Genomic DNA, 23,455 nt, shown 5'->3' with positions numbered 1-23,455 from the left:
AATATGACATCCCAATATCACAGATAATAAGACCCTCAATATCACGTATAATGAGACATCCCAACATCATAGATAATAAGACCCCTCCGATATCACATAATAAAATAAAATAAATAGATAATAAGACCCTCCAAAATATCACAGATAATAAGACCATCCCAATATCACAGATAATAAAGCCTGCACAATGTCACATATAATAAGACCCTCCCAGTATCACGGATAATAAGACCCTGCCAATATCACAGATAATAAGACACTCCCAAAACTACACATGAAACCAAAACAATAATAAACAAATAAAACAAGTAAACAGGAAGTAGAAACTTTAAACGATAAGCGTCACAGTATGGTGAGAGAGAGAGAGAGAGAGAGAGAGAGAGAGAGAGAGAGAGAGAGAGAGAGAGAGAGAGAGGGGGGAAGAAAGATTCTGGTTAGGGTTTGGGTAATTGTCAGGGCTACAATAGCAGCAGTGGATAAAAACAGAAGGTAATCTCATCCTTACAGATTAACATTGTTTCCAATTTAATATAATCTAATACAGGCATCTTATCCATAACTCAATCTACAATCTAATACATCCATTCCTAATCCAGAACTCTAAGAAATGACCATCTAGAGGGGTTTTGGGTAATGTCCTACTAGAGGTCTGGGTTTGGGGTAATGTTCCAACTAGAGGTCTGGGTTTGGGGTAATGTCCTCCTAGAGCTTTGGGTTTGGGGGTAATGTCCTACTAGAGTGTTGGGGTAATGTCCTACTAGAGGTTTGGGGTAATGTCCTATTATAGGTCTGGGTTTGAGTTACTTTTCTACTAGAGATCTGGGGTTTGAGTTACTTTTCTACTAGAGGTGTGGTGTAATGTCCTACTAGAGATCTGGGTTTGAGTTACTGTCCTACTAGAGCTCTGGGTTTGGAGTAATGTCCTACTAGAGGTCTGGGTTTGGGGTAATGTCCTACTAGAGGTCTGGGTTTGAGTTAATATCCTGCCAGAGATCTGGGTTTGGTGTAATGTCCTACTAGAGGTTTGGGGTAATGTCCTACTAGAGGTCTGGGTTTGGGACAATACCCTACTTGAGGTCTTGGTTTGGGTTAAGGTTAGGGTTAGTTGTGCATCTGAAGGTTTATGTTACTGTGACCTGGGATTTAAAGCATGTCAATTGCTTTTCAACCTGCTAGACGTTGTTTACTTACAGAGACACAAACACAAGTTCAACACCATTGTCCAATGCACGCTCCTCACCAACCTTAGGACCCTGGGACTGAATACCTCCCTCTGCAACTGGATCCTGGACTTCCTGACGGGCCGATCCCAGGTCGTGAGGGTAGTTAACATCACCTTTGCAACGCTGATCCTCAACACTGGGGCCCCTCAGGGGTGCGTGCTTAGTCACCTCCTGGGCTCCTATTGACTGACTGCATTACTGCTTGGTATGGCAATAGCACCGCCCTTGATCACATGGTGCTATAGAGGGTGGTGAGGACAGACCAGTACATCACTGGGGCCCGAGCTCCATGCCATCCAGGACCTCTATATCAGGTGGTGTGAAAGGAAGGCCTGGCAAATCATTAAAGACTGCAACCACCCAAGCCATAGACTGTTCACTCTGCTTCCGCGCAGTACCGGTGCATCAAGTCTGACATCAACAGGCTCCTGAAAGGCTTCTAACCCCATGCCATAAGACTGCTAAATAGCTAACTAAATAGCTAACAAAATGGCTACACGGACTATCGGAGATGACCTTTGTATTGTATTTTAATTTTTGCACAGTCTCTATGCACACTCACACTGATACTCCAACACACATACAAAACACTCGCTCCATCATCTGCATACACACACATAATATGTACATATACATATAGTAAGTATACTGACACACCCACTCACATACAATCATCATATACGCTGCTGCTACACCACTTCAACTTAGTGGATTGGGCTATTTCAGCTGATGCTGACACCAAACATTCGCAGTAGAATGGCCTTACTGAAGACCTTAGTGACTTTCAACGTGGCACCGTCAAAGGATGCCACCTTTCCAAAAAGTCAGTTAATCAAATTTCTGGCCTGCTAGAGCTGCCCGTCTACTGTAAGTGCTGTTATTGTAAAGTGGAAATGTCTAGGAGCAGCAGCGGCTCAGCTGTGAAATGGTAGGCCACATAAGCTCACAAAACGGGACTGCGGAGTGCTGAAGCGCATATCACCGTAAAAATCACCTGTCATCGGTTGCAACACTCACTACTGAGTTCCAAACTGCTTCTGGAAGCAACGTCAGCACAAGAACTGTTCGTCGGGAGGTTCAGTAAATGGCCGAGCAGCCGCACACAAGCCTAAGATCACCATGCGCAATGCCAAGCGTCGGTTGGAGTGGTGTAAATCTCGCCGCCATTGGACTTTGGAGCAGTGGAAACACGTTCTATGGAGTTATGAATCACTCTTCATTATATGGCAGTCCGAGGAATCTGGGTTTGGTGGATGCCAGGAGAACACTTCCTGCTTGTATGCATAGTGCCAACTGTAAAGTTTGGCGAAGGAGGAATAATGGTCTGGGGCAGTTTTTCATGGTTCTGGCTAGGCATCTTAGTTCCAGTGAAGGGAAATAATTCAATAACATTGAATTCTGTGCTTCCAACTTTGTGGTAACAGTTTGGGGAAGGCCCTTTCCTGTTTCAGCATGACAATGCCCCCTTGCACAAAACACACTTTAAACACACACACACACTCATATCTAGGATTGGAAAACATTCTGAGGTCAGTGGATGAACAGAAGATGAAGGACAGGAGAACAGAAGACAGAGAAAAGCTGTTGGTCCATGGTCTCTAGAGAGGTGTTACAGGTCAGTGGATACAGGTCAGACATACTGTTCTTTAGGGAAGGTGTAGGGTGCAAGGCCGGGAGGGGGGGATAGGGAGGGGAGGGAAGGATATCTGAAGACAGAGGAGGGATGGGAGGCGGGGGAGAAGGTATTGTTGGAGTGGGTGTAGGCGTGCTGGGAGAGGAAGGAGAGGGGAGGGTTGATAGGTGGAGAGTCGGGGAGGGAGAGGGGAGGGTTGATGGGGGGAGAGTAGGGTTCTGGGTAGTCATCCTTGTTACAGGCCAGTCGGTAGCTGACATAGTCCGCTGTGTTGGGGAGGTCCTCATACACCCTCCCTGACCGCTGTGAAGAGAAGACAAACAGGTAGTTAGTCCGCAGTGAAGAGAAGACAGACAGGTAGATAGTTAGTCCGCTGTGAAGAGAAGAGAGACAGACAGGTAGATAGTTAGTCCGCTGTGAAGAGAAGAGAGACAGACAGGTAGATAGTTAGTCCGCTGTGAAGAGAAGAGAGACAGACAGGTAGTTAGTCTGCTGTGAAGAGATGACAGACATGTAGTTAGTCCGCTGTGAAGAGAAGAGAGACAGACAGGTAGATAGTCTGCTGTGTTCGGGAGCACACACAAATACACACACCACAATAACACACAAAAACATACAGACACACATAGACACACACACATACACACACACACACGCACAAAGACACACAGACACATACACACACTCCTCTACCTGGAACTCATCACCAGGTTTTCTCCTGGCAGGAGGAGGAGCCAGTTTAAGAGAAGGAGCAGAGTCTGTCCTGAGAGATGGGGAGAGAGAGAGCGAGAGTGAGAAAGAGGAAGAGAGAGAGAGGGAGGGAGGGAAATGGAGAGAGAGACAGAGAGAGTAAAGCAGTGAAATAAAAATAAATGATTTAAACTATAAACATGCATAGACCATCAAATAGTTATATAAAATTAAGTCAGTTAAGAACAAATTCTTATTTGCAATGACGGCCTACACCGGCCAAACCCAGACGACGCTGGACCAATTGCGCGCCGTCCTACGGGATGCCCAATCACAGCTGGTTGTGATACAGCCTGGCTTTGAACCAGGGCCTGTAGTGATGCGTCTTACACTGAGCTGCAGTGCCTTAGACTACTGCGCCACTTGGGAACCCCAAGAAGGTAGTAGGGAAGGGGTGGGAAAGGAATTGACAATCAGTCAGTGAAAGCATTACCTTATTTATCTCTAAATACCACAAGGAGTACGCAAGTGAAGTTTAGTCTACTGCTGTAAGTTGTTTGTCTTTGAATGCAGCGAGTAATCCTTCTTAAAGTCATTACTTTATGTATTGAGTTTATTATGGTGTCAATTCGACTAATATTTCACATTGTTCATCTGCATAATTTAAATCGAACATTCAAAACATGAGGCAAAGTCCATTTGATCAATAATCCCAACAACATCTATTGTGCCACCAACTGGTCTGGCCATTTAAATTCACACAGTTTCTAAGGACATATACATGAGGTTTACATACCAAATGTCATGGACCAATGTGCATTGGTTCAGTTACAGTTTTTAACAATTACTTTGGCACTAATTTCAGAACCTTGTGGTCATTTTTCAAAACTCTAGACACAAAACTCAAAACGGTCATCAGTTGTAACACAGGCTGTCCAAAGTCCAAAACATTGCATTCATATCTTTAAAGAAACCTTATACTTGCAGAATCATTGGTTCAAATAACTCATTTATCATGAAATACCATAGGAACATTAATTTAGATCACCCACACACAAGATACCGATAGTTTCACTGTGTAGTTGTTCGTACAATCATTAAATATTGTCATACAAAATATGTGATAGATGTTTCATTATGCTACTACACGTAAATACATCACTGTAAAATAACTAGTAGAGAGAATACTACAGACACAGTGGAATCATTGAACAGAATGACATTTATTGATGAAATACAATAAAATCACAACATAGGTTTCTTTGAATCAAAGCAAAAATAATTAGCTACAAAAAAGAAACTGTCAACTGCAGTGTTCCTCACCTGACTGTAAAAAGCAAAACAAAAGATTGATTACTCTACTTCTATATATTTCCATCAACTCTGTCTTGTGGATTTGGCCACAGGTTCTCATCCACATCACAATGGATGTTTTCATTAGCCAATCATCTTGGGAAGAATCTTCGGGCATGGCGAATCCAGGCCTGACACTGGTCTGATAAAATCATGTAGTAACCAAAAAAGTGTTAATAAACACATCCAAATATATGTTATATTTTAGATTCTTCAAAGTAGCCACCCTTTGCCTTGATGACAGCTTTGCACACTCTTGGCATTCTCTCAACCGGCTTCATGAGGTAGTCACCTGGAATGCTTTTTCAACAGCCTTGAAGGAGTTCCCACATATGCTGAGCACTTGTTGGTTGCTTTTCCTTCACTCCACAGTCCAACTCATCTCACCCAAACCATCTCAATTGGGTTAGTCGTACTCATCAGGGTCTTGACCTGACTGCAGTTCAGCGTCGTAACCGACTTCAGTGGGCAAATGCTCACCTTCAATGGCCACTGGCATGCTGGAGAAGTGTGGTCTGATTTGAAACCGGATGAATCCCGGTTTCAACTGTACCGGACAGATGGCAGACAACATGCGTCATGTGGGCAAGCCGTTTAAAGATGTCAACATTGGGAACAGAGTGCCCCATGGAGGAGGTGTGGTTATGATATGGGCAAGCATAAGCTACTGACAACAAACACATTTGCATTTTATCACTGAGAATTTGAATGCACGGGGATACCGTGACGAGATCCTGAGGCCCATTGTCTTGCCATTCATCCACCGCCATCACCTCATGTTTCAGCATGATGATGCACGGCCCCATGACACAAGAATATGTAAACAATTCCAGAAAGCTGAAAATATCCCAGTTTTTCCATGGCCTGCATAATCACCATACATGTTACCCATTGAGCATGTTTGGGATGCTCTGGATCGATGTGTACGACAGCGTGTTCCAGTTCCCGCCAATATCCAGCAACAATCAACAGCCGGATCAACTATATGCAAAGGACAAATGGTGTGAACACCAGACACTAACTGGTTTTCTGATCCATGCACCTTATTTTTATTTAAGGTATCTGAGACCAACAGATGCATATCTGTTGTCTCAATCATGTGAAATTGATTAGTGCCTAATGAATTTATTTCAATAGACTGATTTCCTTATATGAACTGTAACTCAGTCAAATCTTTGAAATTGTTTCATGTTGCATTTATATTTTAGGTACAACCACAAATTCAGTGTGGTTCATCTTATGGATGTCCATGAAAGCGATTACGCGTTTCAAGTTGGTAGTCCTCTGCGGAGTGGAATCACACCCCCTGTTATATTGTGGATGAAGAGTTAACTGTCTAACAGAGCATAATCCAGGTTACTCTATCTAGTAACTCATACAAGCAGTACAATCAGATTTAAAAAATACCTTATAGAACAGCGGGGACTGTGAAGCAACACAGACATTGGCACAGACAAATGCATACACATACAGTGCCTTGCAAAAGTATTCATCCCCCTTGGCATTTTTCCTATTTTGTTTAATTAAAATATGTAATTTAAATTGATTTTCATTTGGATTTCGTGTAATGGACATACAGAAAATAGTCCAAATTGGTGAAGTGAAATTAAAAAAATTACCCAAAAAATTCCCCAAAATAAAAATGGAAAAGTGGTGCGTGCACATGTATTCACCCCCTTTGCTATGAAGCCCCTAAATAAGATCTGGTGCAACCAATTACCTTCAGAAGTCACATAATTAGTTAAATAAAGTACACTTGTGTATAATCTAAGTGTAACATGATCTGTCACATGATCTCAGAATATATACACCTGTTCTGAAAGGCCCCAGAGTCTGCAACACCACTAAGCAAGGGGCACCACAAAGCAAGCGACACCATGAAGACCAAGGAGCTCTCCAAACAGGTCAGGGACAAAGTTGTGGAGAAGTACAGATCAAGGTTGGGTTATAAAAAAATATCAGAGACTTTGAGCATCCCAAGGAGCACCATTAAATCCGTTACACAAAATGTAAAGAATATGGCACCACAAAAAAACCTGCCAAGAGAGGGCTGCCCACCAAAACTCACAGACCAGGCATGGAGGGCATTAATCAGAGAGGCAACAAAGAGACCAAAGATAACCCTGAAGGAAATGCAAAGCTCCACAACAAAGATATGAGTACATGTCCATAGGACCACTTTAAGCCGTACACTCCACAGGGCTTTACGGAAGAGTGGCCAGAAAAAAGCCATTGCTTAAAAAACAAAATAAGCAAACATGTTTGGTGTTCGCCAAAAGGCATGTGGGAGACTCCCCAAACATATGGAAGAAGGCTCTCTGTTCAGATGAAACTAAAATTGAGCTTTTTGGCCATCAAGGAAAACACTATCTCTGGTGCAAACCCAAACACCTCGCATTACCCCGAGAGCACCATCCCCACTGTGAAGCATGGTTGTGGCAGCATCATGCTGTGGAGATGTTTTTCATTGCAGGGACTGGGATGACCCTAAGCGTACTGCTAAAGCAACACTTGAGTGGTTTAAGGGGAAACATTTAAACGTCTTGGAATGGTCTAGTCAAAGCCCAGACCTCAATCCAATTGAGAATCAGTGGTATGACTTAAAGATTGCTGTACACCAGCGGAACCCATCCTACTTGAAATGGATGGAGCAGTTTCGCCTTGAAGAATTGTAAAAAATCCCAGTTGCTAGATGTGCCAAGCTTATAGAGACATACCCCAAGAGACTTGGACTATAAACACATGTACACATGGATTTTGTGTTGTAGATATGTGGTAGTAGAGTAGGGGCGTGAGGGTACACACTTAATTAATTGTGAAATCTGTTGTGAATGTGTTGTAATGTCAATTTTTTTTTAAATAATTGTCATATTTTTGCTGCACTCCAAGAAGAGTAGCTGGTTCCTTGGCAATTAATACATACAAATACAGTGGTTTAAATGGACACGTAATTTTAAAAACGTTTTTGTTTACTTTTTACCCCTTTTCATTGTATCCAATTGGTAGTTGTCTCATTGCTGCAATGGACTCGGGAGAGGCAAAGGTTGAGAGCCATGCGTCCTGCTTCTTGACACAATGCCCGCTTAACCCAGAAGCCAGCCGCACCAATGTGTTGGAGGAAACACTGTACACCTGACAACTGTGTCAGCATGCATGCACCCGGCCCGCCGCAAGAGTCATTAGACCTTGATGGGACAAGGACATCCCTGCCGGCCAAACCCTCCCCTAGCCCGGATGACACCTGGCCAAGTGTGGGTCTCTCGGTCATAGCCAGCTGCGATAGAGCCTGGACTTGAACCAGGATCTCTAGTGGCACAGCAAGCAACTGTGATGCAGTGCCTTAGACCACTGCACCACTTGGGAAGCCCTGAGATGTTTTAATAACTCAGCCAAATTTTGACCAATGGTTCATAAGAAGTTTTTTTTAATGTTTTCCAAAATTTCCAAGATGGAGGAAAATCGATCTCAATGGACCTTATTAGTGAGTGAGGCAAATTTGTTCAGCATGAGGAGTTTCAAGTCTCTAAGTCAAACTGGGTGGCGGATATGACGGTCTATGTGAGACTGCTTATAACAGTACCACCTACAGGTCAATTGGTGCCATTATTTTTGACAAAATGACTCATCGCTTCTAGTTTCTGTGTGTCAAATTAGAAAAAATGTGACCCTCTCCCAGCTTGAGTTATCTGACCATGTCAAGAAGAATTCAGAAAATAACAATAGGTTTGATAACTAAAGATATACATACGAGTCAGCATCCATCTCTTCCCTCTGTTTTCTCCTGTTAAGAAGCAGCACAGTGATCGCCACGCCCAGAATCAGCCCCACAGCCAATAGCATGCCCAGAACACTGAAGACATCACCCGTTCCCACCTGGGGCAGTGGCTCTTCTACACAGAGAGAAAAAACACAGTTACACACACACACGCACACACACACACACACAAACACACACTCCAGGTAACCATTGTAACCAAATGACCTTACCTGTGATGCTGATCTCCATGAAGGCAGAGCTTGTCCCGATGCTATTGGTTGCATCGCAGACGTAAGTCCCTCCTACCTCGTATCTGATTGGTCCTTTAAATAACAGGACATTGTCACGGATCTCTACGCTGTTCGGTATGGAACCATTCAACCTGCAGGTACACACACACACACACACCCATACACAAACACACATTAATGCCATTATTCCAAGTATGACATAACATGAATAGCTTCATAAACATCAAACAGACCATAGAATTATAAACAGGACTCATCTTTATATTTAATCACATAATGGCTTATGTGACACCATTGAGGGCGTTCTCCATTTTAAAGGAGTAAACAAACTGAAAACTGGAAAAAAAACATTCCCGTTTTAAACGGGATATTTTGTCAGGACAAGATGCTAGAACATGCATATAATTGACAGCTTAGGATAGAAAACACTCTAACGTTTCCAAAACTGTAAAGATATTGTCTGTGAGTATAACAGAACTGATGTTGCAGGCGAAAGCCTGAGAAGAATCCAATCCGGAAGTGCCCCATATTTTGAAAGCTCTGCGTTCCAATGAGTCCCTATTGAGCTGTGAATGTGCTATCAACCAGATTACACTTTCTACGTATTCCCCAAGGTGTCTACAGCATTGTGACGTAGTGTTACGCATTTATGTTGAAGAACAGCCGTAGGCGGCTACATTGCGCAAGTGGTCACCTGATGCCCCCAGAGAGATTCTCGCGTAAAATACAGAGGTACTCCAATTGGTCCTACTTAAAAACTAATTTTCCCGATGGATATATTATCGAATAGATATTTGAAAAACACCTTGAGGATTGATTATAAACAACGTTTGCCATGTTTCTGTCGATATTATGGAGCTAATTTGGAATATTTTTCGCCGTTCTCGTGACTGCAATTTCCGGGCGATTTCTCAGCCAAACGTGAAGAACAAACGGAGCTATTTCGCCTACAAAAATTATATTTTGGGAAAAAAGGAACATTTGCCATCTAACTGGGAGTCTCGTGAGTGAAAACATCCGAAGCTCATCAAAGGTAAACGATTTAATTTGATTGCTTTTCTGATTTCCGTGACCAAGTTACCTGCTGCTAGCTGGACAAAATGCTATGCTAGGCTATCGATAAACTTACACAAATGCTTGTCTAGCTTTGGCTGTAAAGCATATTTTGAAAATCTGAGATGACAAGGTGATTAACAAAAGGCTAAGCTGTGTCTCAATATATTTCATTTGTGATTTTCATGAATAGGAATATTTTCTAGGGATATTTATGTCCGTTTATGTCCGTTGCGTTATGCTAATTAGTGTCAGGCGATGATTACGCTCCGGCATACGGGATGGGGAGTCAGTAGAGGTTAAAACATTCCTCAATGGTGCTGTCCATGCTAAAACAAGCTACATCCATCTAGCGCCCTCTTTATATCGCTATGCCACTGGTATACTCACAATTACGCATAGGGTTAGAGGTTAGGGATTAGAGGTCAGCGGTTACTCACATTCTCCATTGGAACAGAGAGACAGGTGGGTTGGCATCGGTTAGACATGTGAGCTCAACGTTCTGACGGTCCAGGTACCAGTTCCCATCGAACCCCTCCACTGACACCTCTGGTTCATCTGATGTAAAATAATAATATAGAATACTTTCATATATGCCATTTAGAAGACACTTTTATCCAGAGCCACTTACAATAATTTGCACAAGTGAGTAAGTCAGTGGGACGGTGAAAGTGCTTGTGCATGTGCACTGGCGTGTGTGTATGTGCGCTGGAGTGTGTGTGAATGTGTGTATCAGGGTTGGGCTCAATTCTAATTGAAGGAAGTAAAGTACAATTACAATTCAATCATTGAAAAAAGGGCATTTATTTTCAATGACTTCTTACAGTTTTTCCCAATTGTTAGCACACCTTTGCTGAAACGAAATGTCAGATACTCAAACCTCTAAAGACAAAACAGTTAACCAATTTCCCCAAACCCCACAGACATCTTGCAAAATGAAACACAGCAATCAAAATGAAACTCTGTATACAAAATGAAACTGTATACAAATGACACACACACACACACATCAAATTAATCTAACTTAGTGACAACTGAAATCGCACTAATGTGACCTATTCAAAACACTACTATCAGAATCTATTTCAGTGTAAAGACTAAGATTTTGTTATTATACTGCATATTGTTTGTGTGTACTCAAACAAGAAAGGAACACAAATGCAAAAATGATATTTCAACATGACTCAATACATGTCAAACAGCATACTGTATGCACACATACAGTAAAAATGTAAAACAAAGTAAATATATTTTGCATTTGGAAAGGAAGACAAATAGGCATATTGGTACCACTGTACTGTATGTTAGATCAATTGCATTAAATATATAAAGAAACAGAAATCAGAAACAGTGAAATCAGAAACAAATAATAATGTGAAAACAAAATCAGTCATGTCTGCTGTTCTGGTCCGGCCACAGATTTTCATAAACATCACAGGCGATATTCTCCTTGGCATGAGGTATTCACCCCTGACAGGACTCTGCTGGAATGTCACCACATGCCTCCTTCATTGTCTCAATTGGGTTGAAAAATTGGGAATATGGTGGGAGAAAGAAAATTGTAAACCTGGGATGGTCGTGGAACCAGTTGTAGACCAATGTAAGAATGCTGTTCATTGACTATAGCTCAGCATTCAACACCAGAGTACCCTCCAAGCTCATCATTAAGCTCGAGGCCCTGGGTCTGAACCCCACCCAGTGCAACTGGGTCATGGACTTCCAGACAGGCCGTCCCCAGGTGGTGAAGGTAGGAAACAACACCTCCGCTTTGCTGATGCTCAACACTGGGGCCCCACAAGGGTGCGTCCTCAGCCCCTTCCTGTACTCCCTGTTCACCCATGACTGCATGTCCATGCATGCCTCCAACTCAATTATCAAGTTTGCAGACGACAGTAGTAGGTTTGATTACCAACAATGACGAGACAGCTTACAGGGAGGAGGTGAGGGCTCTGGGAGTGTGGTGTCAGGAAAGTAACTTCTCACTCAACGTCAACAAAACAAAGGAGATGATCATGGACTTCAGGAAACAACAGAGGGAGCACCCCCTTATCCACATTGATGGGACCGCAGTGGAGAAGGTGGAAAGATTAAAGTTTCTCAGCGTACACATCACTGACAAACTGAAATGGTACACCCACACAGGCAGTGTGGTGAAGAAGGCACAACAGTGCCTCTTTAACTTCTTGGATATAGGGGGCGCTATTTAAATTTTTGGATGAAAAATGTTCCCGCTTTAAACAAGATGTTTTGTCACGAAAAGATGCTCGACTATGCATATAATTGACAGATTTGGAAAGAAAACACTGACGTTTCCAAAACTGCAAAGACATCGTCTGTGAGTGCCACAGAACTGATGTTACAGGCGAAACCCAGATAAAAATCCAATCAGGAAGTGCCGCATTTTTTGAAACCGCCTCATGCCAATGACTCCTTATATGGCTGTGAATGGGCCACGAATGAGCTTAGGCTTTCCGTCGCTTCCCCAAGGTGTCGACAGCATTGTGACGTATTTGTAGGCATATCATTGGAAGATTGACCATAAGAGACTACATCTACCAGGTGGTCGCTTGGTGTCCTCCGTTGCAATTATTGTGTAATCTCCAGCTGCAGTATTTTTCCTTTCGCTTCTGATGAGAAGCCAACTGTCAGGACTGATATATTATCGAATAGATATGTGAAAAACACCTTGAGGATTGATTCTAAACAACGTTTGCCATGTTTCTGTCGATATTATGGAGCTAATTTGGAAAAAAGTTAGGCGTTGTAGTGGCTGCATTTTCGGGTCTTTTTTCTTAGCCAAACGTGATGAACAAAACGGAGCTATTTCGCCAACACAAATAATATTTTTGGAAAAAACGAACATTTGCTATCTAACTGAGAGTCTCGTCATTAAAATCATCCGAAGTTCTTCAAAGGTAAATGATTTTATTTGAATGGTTTTCTTGTTTTTGTGAAAATGTTGCCTGCTGAATGCTAGTCTTAATGCTATGCTAGGCTATCAATACTCTTACACAAATGCTTGTGTAGCTTTGGTTGAAAAGCATATTTTGAAAATCTGAGATGACAGTGTTGTTAACAAAAGGCTAAGGTTGTTTTTGAATATATTTATTTCATTTCATTTGCGATTTTCATGAATAGGAAACGTTGCGTTATGGTAATGCGCTTGAGGCTATGATTACGCTCCCGGATACGGGATTGCTCGTCGCTAGAGGTTAACCTCAGGAGGCTGAAGAAATTTGGCTTGCCACCTAAAACCCTCACAAACATTTACAGATGCACAATTGAGAGCATCCTGTCTGGCTGTATCACCGCCTGGTACGGTAATTGCACCGCCCACAACCGTAGGGTTCTCCAGAAAGTGGTGCGGTCTGCCCAACGCATCACCTGGGACAAATTACCTGCCCTCCAGGATCCTACGCACAGTTGTGCATCAGAGTTTAAAAGGGCAGGTCATATGCTTTAGGTCCGTGGACAGAGGTATTCTATCATACCTTATTATACCTTATTATTGATGTAGCTTATAGGCTCATCACAAATGGACAGATCCTGGCATAGGCAAAATTAAAAACTGTTCTGACGCGTGAATTTCACCAGACCGTGGCTGTTTGCCTATGTTGTCATGTTGTCTAAGCTTGTTGGCACTGAAGAGATTGGTGGCATATTATAGAGCCTGTTAGCAATTATGTAGGTAATAGGTTAGGCGTTAAGGTTGTCAATGTTGTGGAAGTGACTGTCTCATCGACCTAGATCAATTTGGACTCAGGACTGGTCACATGACCAACTGCAGTGACTGTCAATCATCAAATCATTTAAATAAATAATAATATCAGATCAAAAACATGAAGAATGACCCATTTATAATTTTCTGTGTTGTCAAGAAGCCATTGCCATTCCTATTAATTGGCAAAAACGTACAGTGCACGGGTCGAACCAGAACCGATAATTAAAAACACAACATTTGAATAATCAAATCATTGTTCAGTTTTTCATTTCATATTTCCTTTAGACAATAAAAACAAAAAACAAAACCGTTTATGTGTTTGATTTCAGATTCAAATCAAATAAACGAAGAACGACCCTTTCCGCATTTTTATCTTGTCATCTAATAGGAAATGTTAAAAAGTATCATGTCACTGTTCAGAAAGCCTATACTGGACATGTAGAAAGAGTTGAAATTAGGTTTAAATTATTTAAAATAAATCCTGCAGTCAATGTTTGATACTATGTGCATTAACTCCATGAACTGGGAAATGTAAAAATACTGAATTCCAAATCAATTCATTTTCAAAGATTACATTTTTTTCTTAACTTAATTATTGTTGGAATTCGAACTGAATTCAACATATATTCTCCATTTCATGAGTGAATTCAAGAATTCAATTGGAATTGACCCCAACCCTGGTGTGTGTGTGTGTGTGTGTGTGTGTGTGTGTGTGTGTGTGTGTGTGTGTGTGTGTGTGTGTGTGTGTGTGTGTGTGTGTGTGTGTGTGTGTGTGTGTGTGTGTGTGTGAGTGAGTATGTTGTATGTGTGTGTGTGACCTACACTGTATGTCCAGCGTGACAGAGTCGGTGTATGTCTCCTGGTTATAGGAGGTGATACAGGTGAGTTTCTCCAGGTGTGTATTCTTGCTGGGTACCAGGATAAAGTCGCTTCGCACTGTGATCGTCCCATCAGAGTTACGGATCTCCTGGGTGGTCGCCTCACCACGCACACGCGTGTCCCACCTGCTCACACACACACACACGCATGAATACACGCACACGTGTGCACACACACACACGCATGAACACACAGACACACAGAGAGAAACACACGCAGACACACAGAGAAAAACCAACACACACACAAAGCAGTCAGGAAATAAACTTCCATATAACATTTGAAGCTAGCAACAGTTACTGATATGTTCACTGTTTGAGATCAAACCTTCAAGAATCATTAATGTCTGAATTCTTACTTTGGAGAGATTATGTTGCATAGAGCTTTAGAGTGTCAAACTGTTTCATAAAGCCTTGTAGTTACAAACTGTGTCATAGAGCTTTAGAGCTCCATTTTTGTCTGGCCTTATGCCAGAGCAATTGTCTAAGGCATTGTCAAAACCGGGTCTCTTATATTTCCAAACCCTAGTGCCGGGATTGATGTTTTATCTGTCTTATCTGTCTTACCTGCTGCTGAGGTGGGAGGGGTGGCAATATCTGAGGTGTCCTTAAAAACGTGCGCCAAAGTATTAGTTTCAGTATGTGCAGGTTGGGCTATTAGATGTGTGTAAAAAGCCCTTTATGTCAGCTAATACATGATTTTAGATGTGTGTATAAACCCCTCTATGTAGGCTGATACATTATTTTAGATGTGTGTATAAACCCCACGAACTAAAGGTTAGAGCTGCCGCTTTCAAGGAGCAGGACTCTAACTATTATACATGTCAACATTCACAGGCCGCGTGGTCAGACGAATTACCAGGACGTGTACTCCGAGCATAAGCTGACCAACTGGCAAGTGACATTTTCAATCTGTCACTGACAGAGTCTGTTTCAAGCAGACCACCATAGTCCCTGTGCCCAAGAACACCAAGGTAAAATGCCTAAATGACTACTGACCAGTAGTACTCAAGTCTGTAGACATGAAGTGCTTTGAAAGGCTGTTCATGGCTCACATCAAAACCATTATCCCAGAACCACTAGACCCACTCCAATTTGCATACCGCCCCAACAGATCCACAGATGATGCAATCTCTATTGCACTTCACACTACCCTTTCCCACCTGGACAAAAGGAACACCTATGTGAGAATGCTATTCATTGACTACAGCTCAGCGTCCAAAACCATAGTGCCCTCAAAGCTCATCACTAAGCTAAGGACCCTGGGACGAAAAACCTCCCTCTGAAACTGCGATCATGGACTTCCTGATGGGCCGCTCCCAGGTGGTAAGAGTAGGTAACAACACATCTGCCCCGCTGATCCTCAACACAGGGGCACCTCAGAGACCTGACATTGTGGTGCCAGGATAACAACCTCTCCATTAACATGATCAAGGCAAAGGTAATGGTTGTGGACTATAAAAAAAGGGGGACCGAGCACGCCCCAATTCTCATCAATGGGGCTGTAGTGGAGCAGGTTGAGAGCTTCAAGTTCCTTGGTGTCCACATCACCAACAAACTATCATGTGTTAAACACACCAAGACAGTCGTGAAGAGGGCAAGACAACGCCTATTCCCCCTCAGGAAACTAAAAAGATTTGGCATGGGTCCTCAGATCCTCAAAAGGTATAAACAGCTGCACCATCGAAAGCATCCTGACCGGTTACTTCAACGCCTGATATGGCAACTGCTCGGCATCCGACCGTAAGGTGCTACAGAGGGTAGTTTGTAGGGCCCAGTACATCACTGTGACCAAGCTTCCTGGCATCCAGATGTTGTATCCAAGTTTACATACACTTAGGTTGGAGTCACTAAAACTCAGTTTTCAACCACTCCACAAATTTCTTGTTAACAAACTATAGTCTTGCCAATTGGATAGGACATCTACTTTGTGCATGACACAAGCAATTTTTCAAACAATTATTTACATACAGATTATTTCACTTATAATGCACTGCATCACAATTCCAGTGGGTCAGAAGTTTACACACACTAAGTTGACTGTGCCTTTAAACATCTAGGAAAATTCCAGAAAATGTTGTCATGGCTTTTTAAGCTTCTGATAGGCTAATTGACATCATTTGAGTCAATTGGAGGTGTACCTGTGGATGTATTTCAAGGCCTACCTTCAAACTCAGTGCCTCTTTCCTTGACATCATGGGAAAATGAAAAGAAATCAGCCAAGATCTCAGAAAAATAATGATGGACATCCACAAGTCTGGTTCATCCTTGGGAGCAATTTCCAAATACCTGAAGGTACCACGTTCATCTGTACAAACAATAGTACGTAAGTATAAACACCATGGGACCACGCAGCCATCATACTGCTCAGGAAGGAGACGCATACTGTCTCTTAGAGATGAACGTACTTTGGTGTGAAAAGTGCGAATCAATCCCAGAACAACAGTAACAACAGCAACAAATGCTGAAGGAAACAGGTACAAAATGATCTATATCCACAGTAAAACGAGTCCTAAATCGATATAACCTGAAAGGCAGCTCAGCAAGGAAGAAGCCACTACTCCAAAACCGCCATGAAAAAGCCAGACTACGGTTTGCAACTGCACATGGGGACAAAGATCATACTTTTTGGAGAAATGTCCTCTGGTCTGATGAAACTAAAATATAACTTTTTGGCCATAATCACCATCCTTATGTTTAGAGGAAAAAGGGGGAGGCTTGTAAGCTGAAGAACACTTCAGAAAATCTGTTTTTAATAGAGCCCTTAAATTCTTCTGACTGGCATGGAAGTGGTTAATCTTCCAGAGGTGTTAGGATAATTAGTACTGTGAAACTAGGGTAGTTGGTGCAGTGGGAGTGTCAAACTGTTTCATACATCAGATGAGGCTTGAGTGTCAAACTGTTTCATAAAGCTATGGACTTTAAACTGTTTCATAAAGCTATGGACTTTAAACTGTTTCATAAAGCTATGGACTTGAAACTGTTTCATAAAGCTTTAGTGTCTGTTTCATAAAGCTTTGTAGTTTCAAGTTGTTTCATAATGCTTTATTTTCAAACTATTTCATGAAGCTTTAGAGTGTCTGTTTCATAAAGCTATGGACTTTAAACTGTTTCATAACGATTTGTAGTTTCAAGTTGTTTCATAACGCTTTATTTTAACTGTTTCATGAAGCTTTAGTGTCAAAGTGTGCAGGTCAATCACATCTCCTGTCTTAGGCCTCCTGAACACTACACAGTTTTACAATCATAACATCGGAGTACCTCTGGGTACTGGGTATCGGTGTAAGGAGTACACATAGCGACACTACCTTAGAGTGATTCAATCGCTAACCCTAACCCATCCTTACTTATTCCACAGATTTTTCCATCTATTTGAAATATTCCTATGTGAGAGCTGTTTACACACAAACAAACACACATGGTGGCGTCCCACCTGATGGTTCCTGGAGGCTTCCCATTGGCCGAGAGGCAGGTGGCGACCGGCGTCTTCAGATTGGATGACCGAGCTACCAGTGTGGGTGTCGACAAACTCATCTGGGTCAAAGGTCGGGCTGGACCAACAACAAAATCACAACTTGGCCAAACACAGCACAGCAACAGTTGGTCAAATCACAGCACAGCAACATAGCTGCTAGACATAATTTGAGTTACAGGAAATGTGGTGTACAAGGCCCCAAGGATATCACATGACATTTTACACAGGCCGGGATTCAATCATTATACAATCCTCAGGCCAGGATTCAATCATTTTACAATCCTCAGGCCAGGATTCAATCCCATCGTTGGTTGTAGACAATGTGGCGTTTAAAGTCAATTTTTAATAGCGGAGGTGCATAAAGATGATGATCCCCATGCACTTAACACAAATTTCTCATTTTGGTAAATTCACCATATTGTACATTGCTCTCCATTACTCTTTTTTTAATGTATGTTCATTAGCACAGTATATATGATCCCAATTTCATCTTCAAGACTCATTGGATAGTGCTAAAACAAGGACGTCATATCTGAATTCTGCCATCTTTATGCGCATTCACCATTGAGCCGACATACTGAAAGCAGCACTGACCCATGAATGCAATCTCTGTGAACGCAGAAACATTGGCCTATATTCAATCAGATTGAGAGTTAACCCGTGTTGGCCAACATCCGCATAGTGGCTGTGTTGTGGTCTTACCGTAGACTGTGAGGTTGACCGTGTTTTCACGGTTGCCAGCAGGGAAGGTAGTGTATTCACAGATGTATCTGGCCTCGTCAGACAGTCGCAGAGACGAGAAGGTCAGAGTGGTGTCCTCCAGGGACGGAGTTCTCCTCCGCACCTTAACATCAGAGCCATATATTTAGAGACCAACTACAACCACAACACAACCACAACCCAACCACCACACAACCACAACACAACCGCAAGCACAACACAACCACAAAACAACCTCAACACAACCATAATGACAACCACAAGACTGCACGGCAAGGTTAGAACACAACCGCAACACAACCACAACCACAACCACAACCACAACCACAACACAACTGCAACACAACCACAACACAACTGCAACTCCACATCATCCTCACCACAGGGTTTTTGAAGCTGACTCTGTCTTTGAAGGGCGGAGCCACAGACACGCCTAGAGACGGGTTAGCTATCGCCACGTTCTGTTTCTTTCCATTAATCACCTTCTGCCATGTCACCTGGAGGGAGGGAAGAATTCAAGGCAAAGTTCTTGCAGATGTTGTATTGATTGCATGTGTGTGTGTGTGATGGTTACCTGTGAGATCTTGACAGGTGGGATGCTGTTAATAAAAAGACATGGTAGATCCACCTTAGAGCCCACGAAACCTGACTGTCCAGCTTCCATCTGGACTGACTGACTACACACACCTAGGACACACAATACACACAGAAGTTAGATACACTGCTGCTCAGTTAAATGGGGTTATGGTTAGGGTCACACACGTATACATACGCCGTCACCCAGTGGGATCAGGCCAGCTCTGTAGCTGAGCTCATTAGGGTTAGAGTTAGACCTAAGCTTTAGGTGAGGAACACAGCCTACCTGTCTGACACACACACACACACACACACACACACTCATTGGGAAAATATAGCATGCAGGGAAGGAAAGAGAGAAAGAAGATAGAGTCAGAGAGAGAAGGGGAGAGAGAGAGAGAGAGAGAGAGAGAGAGAAGGGGAGAGAGAGAGAGAGAGATAGAAGGGGAGAGCAATAGAGAGGGATTAACTGTTTAATCTCTAGTCTGTGATTGACCTGGAATGAGAGGCTGTTTGTCTTACTGACCATGTGACCTACTACACACAAGCACGCAGACACACACTTTAAAAAATACACTGGAAATTAACTAAGAGGTACTAACGGTAGCACTTTGATGAATAACCAGTAGATATTGATAACTCTGATGTTACTTCAAAATGTAAAAACAATATTCTCTGTGCCTATACTTTCCTTTATGATCCAACTTCCAGCGAGCTAACAGATAGTTAACAGTTAGCTACCAGCTAACCAACAGCAAGATAAGAGCTAACTAACAGCTAACTAAATGCTAACTAACACCTAACTAAACGCTAACTAATAGTTAGTTACCAGCTAACAGACAGCTAACTAACAGCTAAATAACAGCTAACAAACAGTTATGTAACAGCTAACTAACAGCTACCACCTAGCTACCAGCTAACTAATAGCTAACAGCTAACTAACAGCTAGCCAACAGCTAACTACCATCTCGTTAACGGCTGAGTAAAAGCTCTCTAACAGTTAACCAACAGATAGCTTCCAGCTTGCTAACACAGCAGCAGAGTAGCAACATATACCCAACATTTCTTAATTCTGACAAAGGCAGAAAAATTATTTTAGGCTGAAATGTTGATTTTTCAAAGTAATGTTTGTGTGTGTGTGTGTGTTTGGCCCAGATACAGTCTGCTTCCACTTCTACTCTGCCAAATTGATTGTAATCTGTTGGACTATTTGGATATGTAGTGTGTGTGTGATCTCTGGCACTGCCAGCATGAGTAGTGTGTGTTGGAGAGCGTTCAAGAGGAGCTCAGGGATTACATGTTTCATCTGTGTTCTGGAACCAGAGCGATATCAACAGACAGGCAGGCAAGCAAACAGACAGATAGAATACAGACCTACGTGTGTGTGTGTGTGTTAGTGTGCATGTGTCTGTCTGTCTGTCTGTCTGTCTGTCTGTCTGTCTGTCTGTCTGTGTGTGTGTGTAATATATTGTTTATGTATAGAAGTGTTAATGTGGTGTGGCAGCTGTTCTCAGAGTTAAACCCGGTGGAACACCAGAGGATAAGGTGTGATCTTAATTTACAGATTGAAGATGTATGCTGTAGGATGAACCAACTCTCTGATGGTAGGGTTATGGTTAGAGGGTAGACTAGAGGTTATCTCACCTTTAATAACACATGTTGCTGTCAGGAATATCCACAACACAGAATTCTCCATGACAACTCCACTGGCGCCACCTTCCTTGTAGGTCCAACAGAATAGTTCCGACAGAATAGTTCCGACGGAATAGTTCCGATAGAATAGTTCCAACGGAATAGTTCCAACAGAATAGTTCCGATAGAATAGTTCCGATAGAATAGTTCTAATAGAATGGTTCTAACAGAATAGTTCTAATAGAATGGTTCCAACAGAATAGTTCCGATAGAATGGTTCCAACAGAATAGTTCTAACAGAATAGTTCTGATAGAATAGTTCCAACAGAATTGTTCCAACAGAATAGTTCTAACAGCTGTCACACTGTAGTTTCAGCTAGTGACTGGTTGTTATGTTCTTAGCTGGTAGTCGGTAGTGAAATGAACTCCTGTCGCAGCTTGTTGTCAGTTGTTAGTTGCCACTAATTGTCTTCAGAGTTGCAGCTTGCTGTGTAGCGTTGGATAATAGTTGCAGCTTGCTGTGTAGCGTTGGATAATAGTTTCAGCTTGCTGTGTAGCGTTAGATAATAGTTACAGCTTGTTGTGTAGTGTTGGATAATAGTTACAGCTTGCTGTGTAGCGTTGGATAATAGTTTCAGCTTGCTGTGTAGCGTTAGATAATAGTTACAGCTTGTTGTGTAGCGTTAGTCAATAGTTTCAGTTTGCTGTGTAGCGTTAGTCGGTAGTGAAATGAACTCCCTGCAGCGAAGCGGCCAGGCAGACGGGACTAAAGCAGCTTAGTGGTGGACAGATTACTGAGTTACACTCACACACAACCTCCCCGACACACACACACAAACATAAACAGACCATGTAGTTATTATCATTGGTCAGACATGTCAGCTCATGCAGCACTATTAGCATTAGATGGACAGTTGACTTCGTAGTTGTGTGGTTAATTTGCACTAACATCATGATGTTTGTTTTAATTGTGTTATTAAAACATTGTGTGTGTCTGTGTTTAGTTTGTTATTGAAATACATATTAATTTGCATTTTATTGCATGACATAAGTATTTGATCACCATGATCATTGATGCCCCACGAGGTGAGATCTTGCATGGAGACCCAGACCGAGTGTGATTGACCTTCATCTTGAACTTCTTCCATTTTCTAATAATTGCGCCAACAGTTGTTGCCTTCTCACCAAGCTGCTTGCCTATTGTCCTGTAGCCCATCCCAGCCTTGTGCAGGTCTCCAATTTTATCCCTGATGTCCTTACACAGCTCTCTGGTCTTGGCCATTGTGGAGAGGTTGGAGTCTGTTTGATTGAGTGTGTGGACAGGTGTCTTTTATACAGGTAACGAGTTCAAACAGGTGCAGTTAATACAGGTAGAGTGGAGAACAGGAGGGCTTCTTAAAGAAAATCTAACAGGTCTGTGACAGCCGGAATTCTTACTGGTTGGTAGGTGATCAAATACTTATGTCATGCAATAAAATGCAAATTAATTACTTAAAAATCATACAATGTGATTTCCTGGATTTTTGTTTTAGATTCCGTCTCTCACAGTTGAAGTGTACCTATGATTAAAAAAAATACAGACATCTACATGCTTTATAAGTAGGAAAACCTACAAAATCGGCAGTGTATCAAATACTTGTTCTCCCCACTGTATGTGACCCGTTTCTGGAAACTACTGTAGGCGTATGTCGCTGATCACTACTTCACAGAAGGACCGTTTGAACATAAACTTTTTTTAACAAAATGCGATTTTTGGCAGAAATGCCTTCTCGGACATGTGAACTGTCATGTGCCTTAATAACAAACTTGTATGCCATCTGTAAATACAAATAAAATTGTTGAATTACGAACCTAGTAGGTTTAGCCACAGAAAAAGAGAGGCTTTTTTGGGATAGGGGGCAGCATTTTCACTTTTTGATGAATAGCGTGCTCAAACTGAACTGCCTCATACTCTGTCCAAGATGCCAACATATGCAAATTATTATTAGTATTGGATAGAAAACACTCTGAAGTTTCTAAAACTGTTTTAATGACGTCTGTGAGTATAACAGAACTCATATGGCAGACAAAAACCTGAGAAGAAATCCAAACAGGAAGTGAGAAATCGATTTTCAAAACAATGCTTATTGAAATCCCTGTTAGATATGGATGTGCTTGCACTTCCTAGGGCTTCCACTAGATATCACCGTCTTTAGATACTGGTTTTAGCATTCTACTATAAAGGAGGGGCTCAGAAGAACTATTTTAGTGAGTGTTCTGGAAGAGAGCCTCGGTCTCATGAAGTGTGCTCCCGACAGAGTATGCTCTCGTTCCAATGCTTTTCTTCAGACAATGAAATTCTCCAGTTGGAACCTTATTGATGATTTAAGTTAAAAACATCCTAAAGATTGATTGAATACATCATTTGACTTGTTTCTACGACCTGTAACGGAACTTTTTGAGTTTTTGTCTGGAGGAAGTGATCGCGCCTCATGAAGATGGACTACTGGGCTG

At 42.1% G+C, this 23,455-nt stretch overlaps 1 protein-coding gene across 1 annotated transcript; it reads right to left on the bottom strand.

Annotated features, from left to right (window-relative positions):
* Positions 1-1,735: 1,735 nt before the first annotated feature.
* Positions 1,736-21,765, bottom strand: nectin1a (nectin cell adhesion molecule 1a). The gene is made up of 11 exons (XM_021594057.3): positions 20,975-21,765; positions 19,329-19,441; positions 19,135-19,251; positions 18,737-18,878; positions 17,993-18,110; positions 14,504-14,685; positions 10,401-10,518; positions 8,887-9,038; positions 8,648-8,789; positions 3,550-3,619; positions 1,736-3,159 (listed from the first exon to the last, which is right to left on the bottom strand). The coding sequence occupies exons 1-11, from the start codon at positions 21,024-21,026 to the stop codon at positions 2,854-2,856; spliced, it is 1,512 nt and encodes a 503-aa protein (XP_021449732.1). The 5' UTR covers positions 21,027-21,765; the 3' UTR covers positions 1,736-2,853.
* Between the last annotated feature and the right edge of the window lie 1,690 nt (positions 21,766-23,455).

The sequence above is a fragment of the Oncorhynchus mykiss genome, chromosome 10 (genome assembly GCF_057628025.1).
Source record: "Oncorhynchus mykiss isolate SJ-2025 chromosome 10, ASM5762802v1, whole genome shotgun sequence".
Lineage (NCBI taxonomy): Eukaryota > Metazoa > Chordata > Actinopteri > Salmoniformes > Salmonidae > Oncorhynchus > Oncorhynchus mykiss.
The sequence above is the reverse complement of the archived record's forward strand: the minus strand, read 5'-3'. Positions and strand labels throughout refer to the sequence as shown.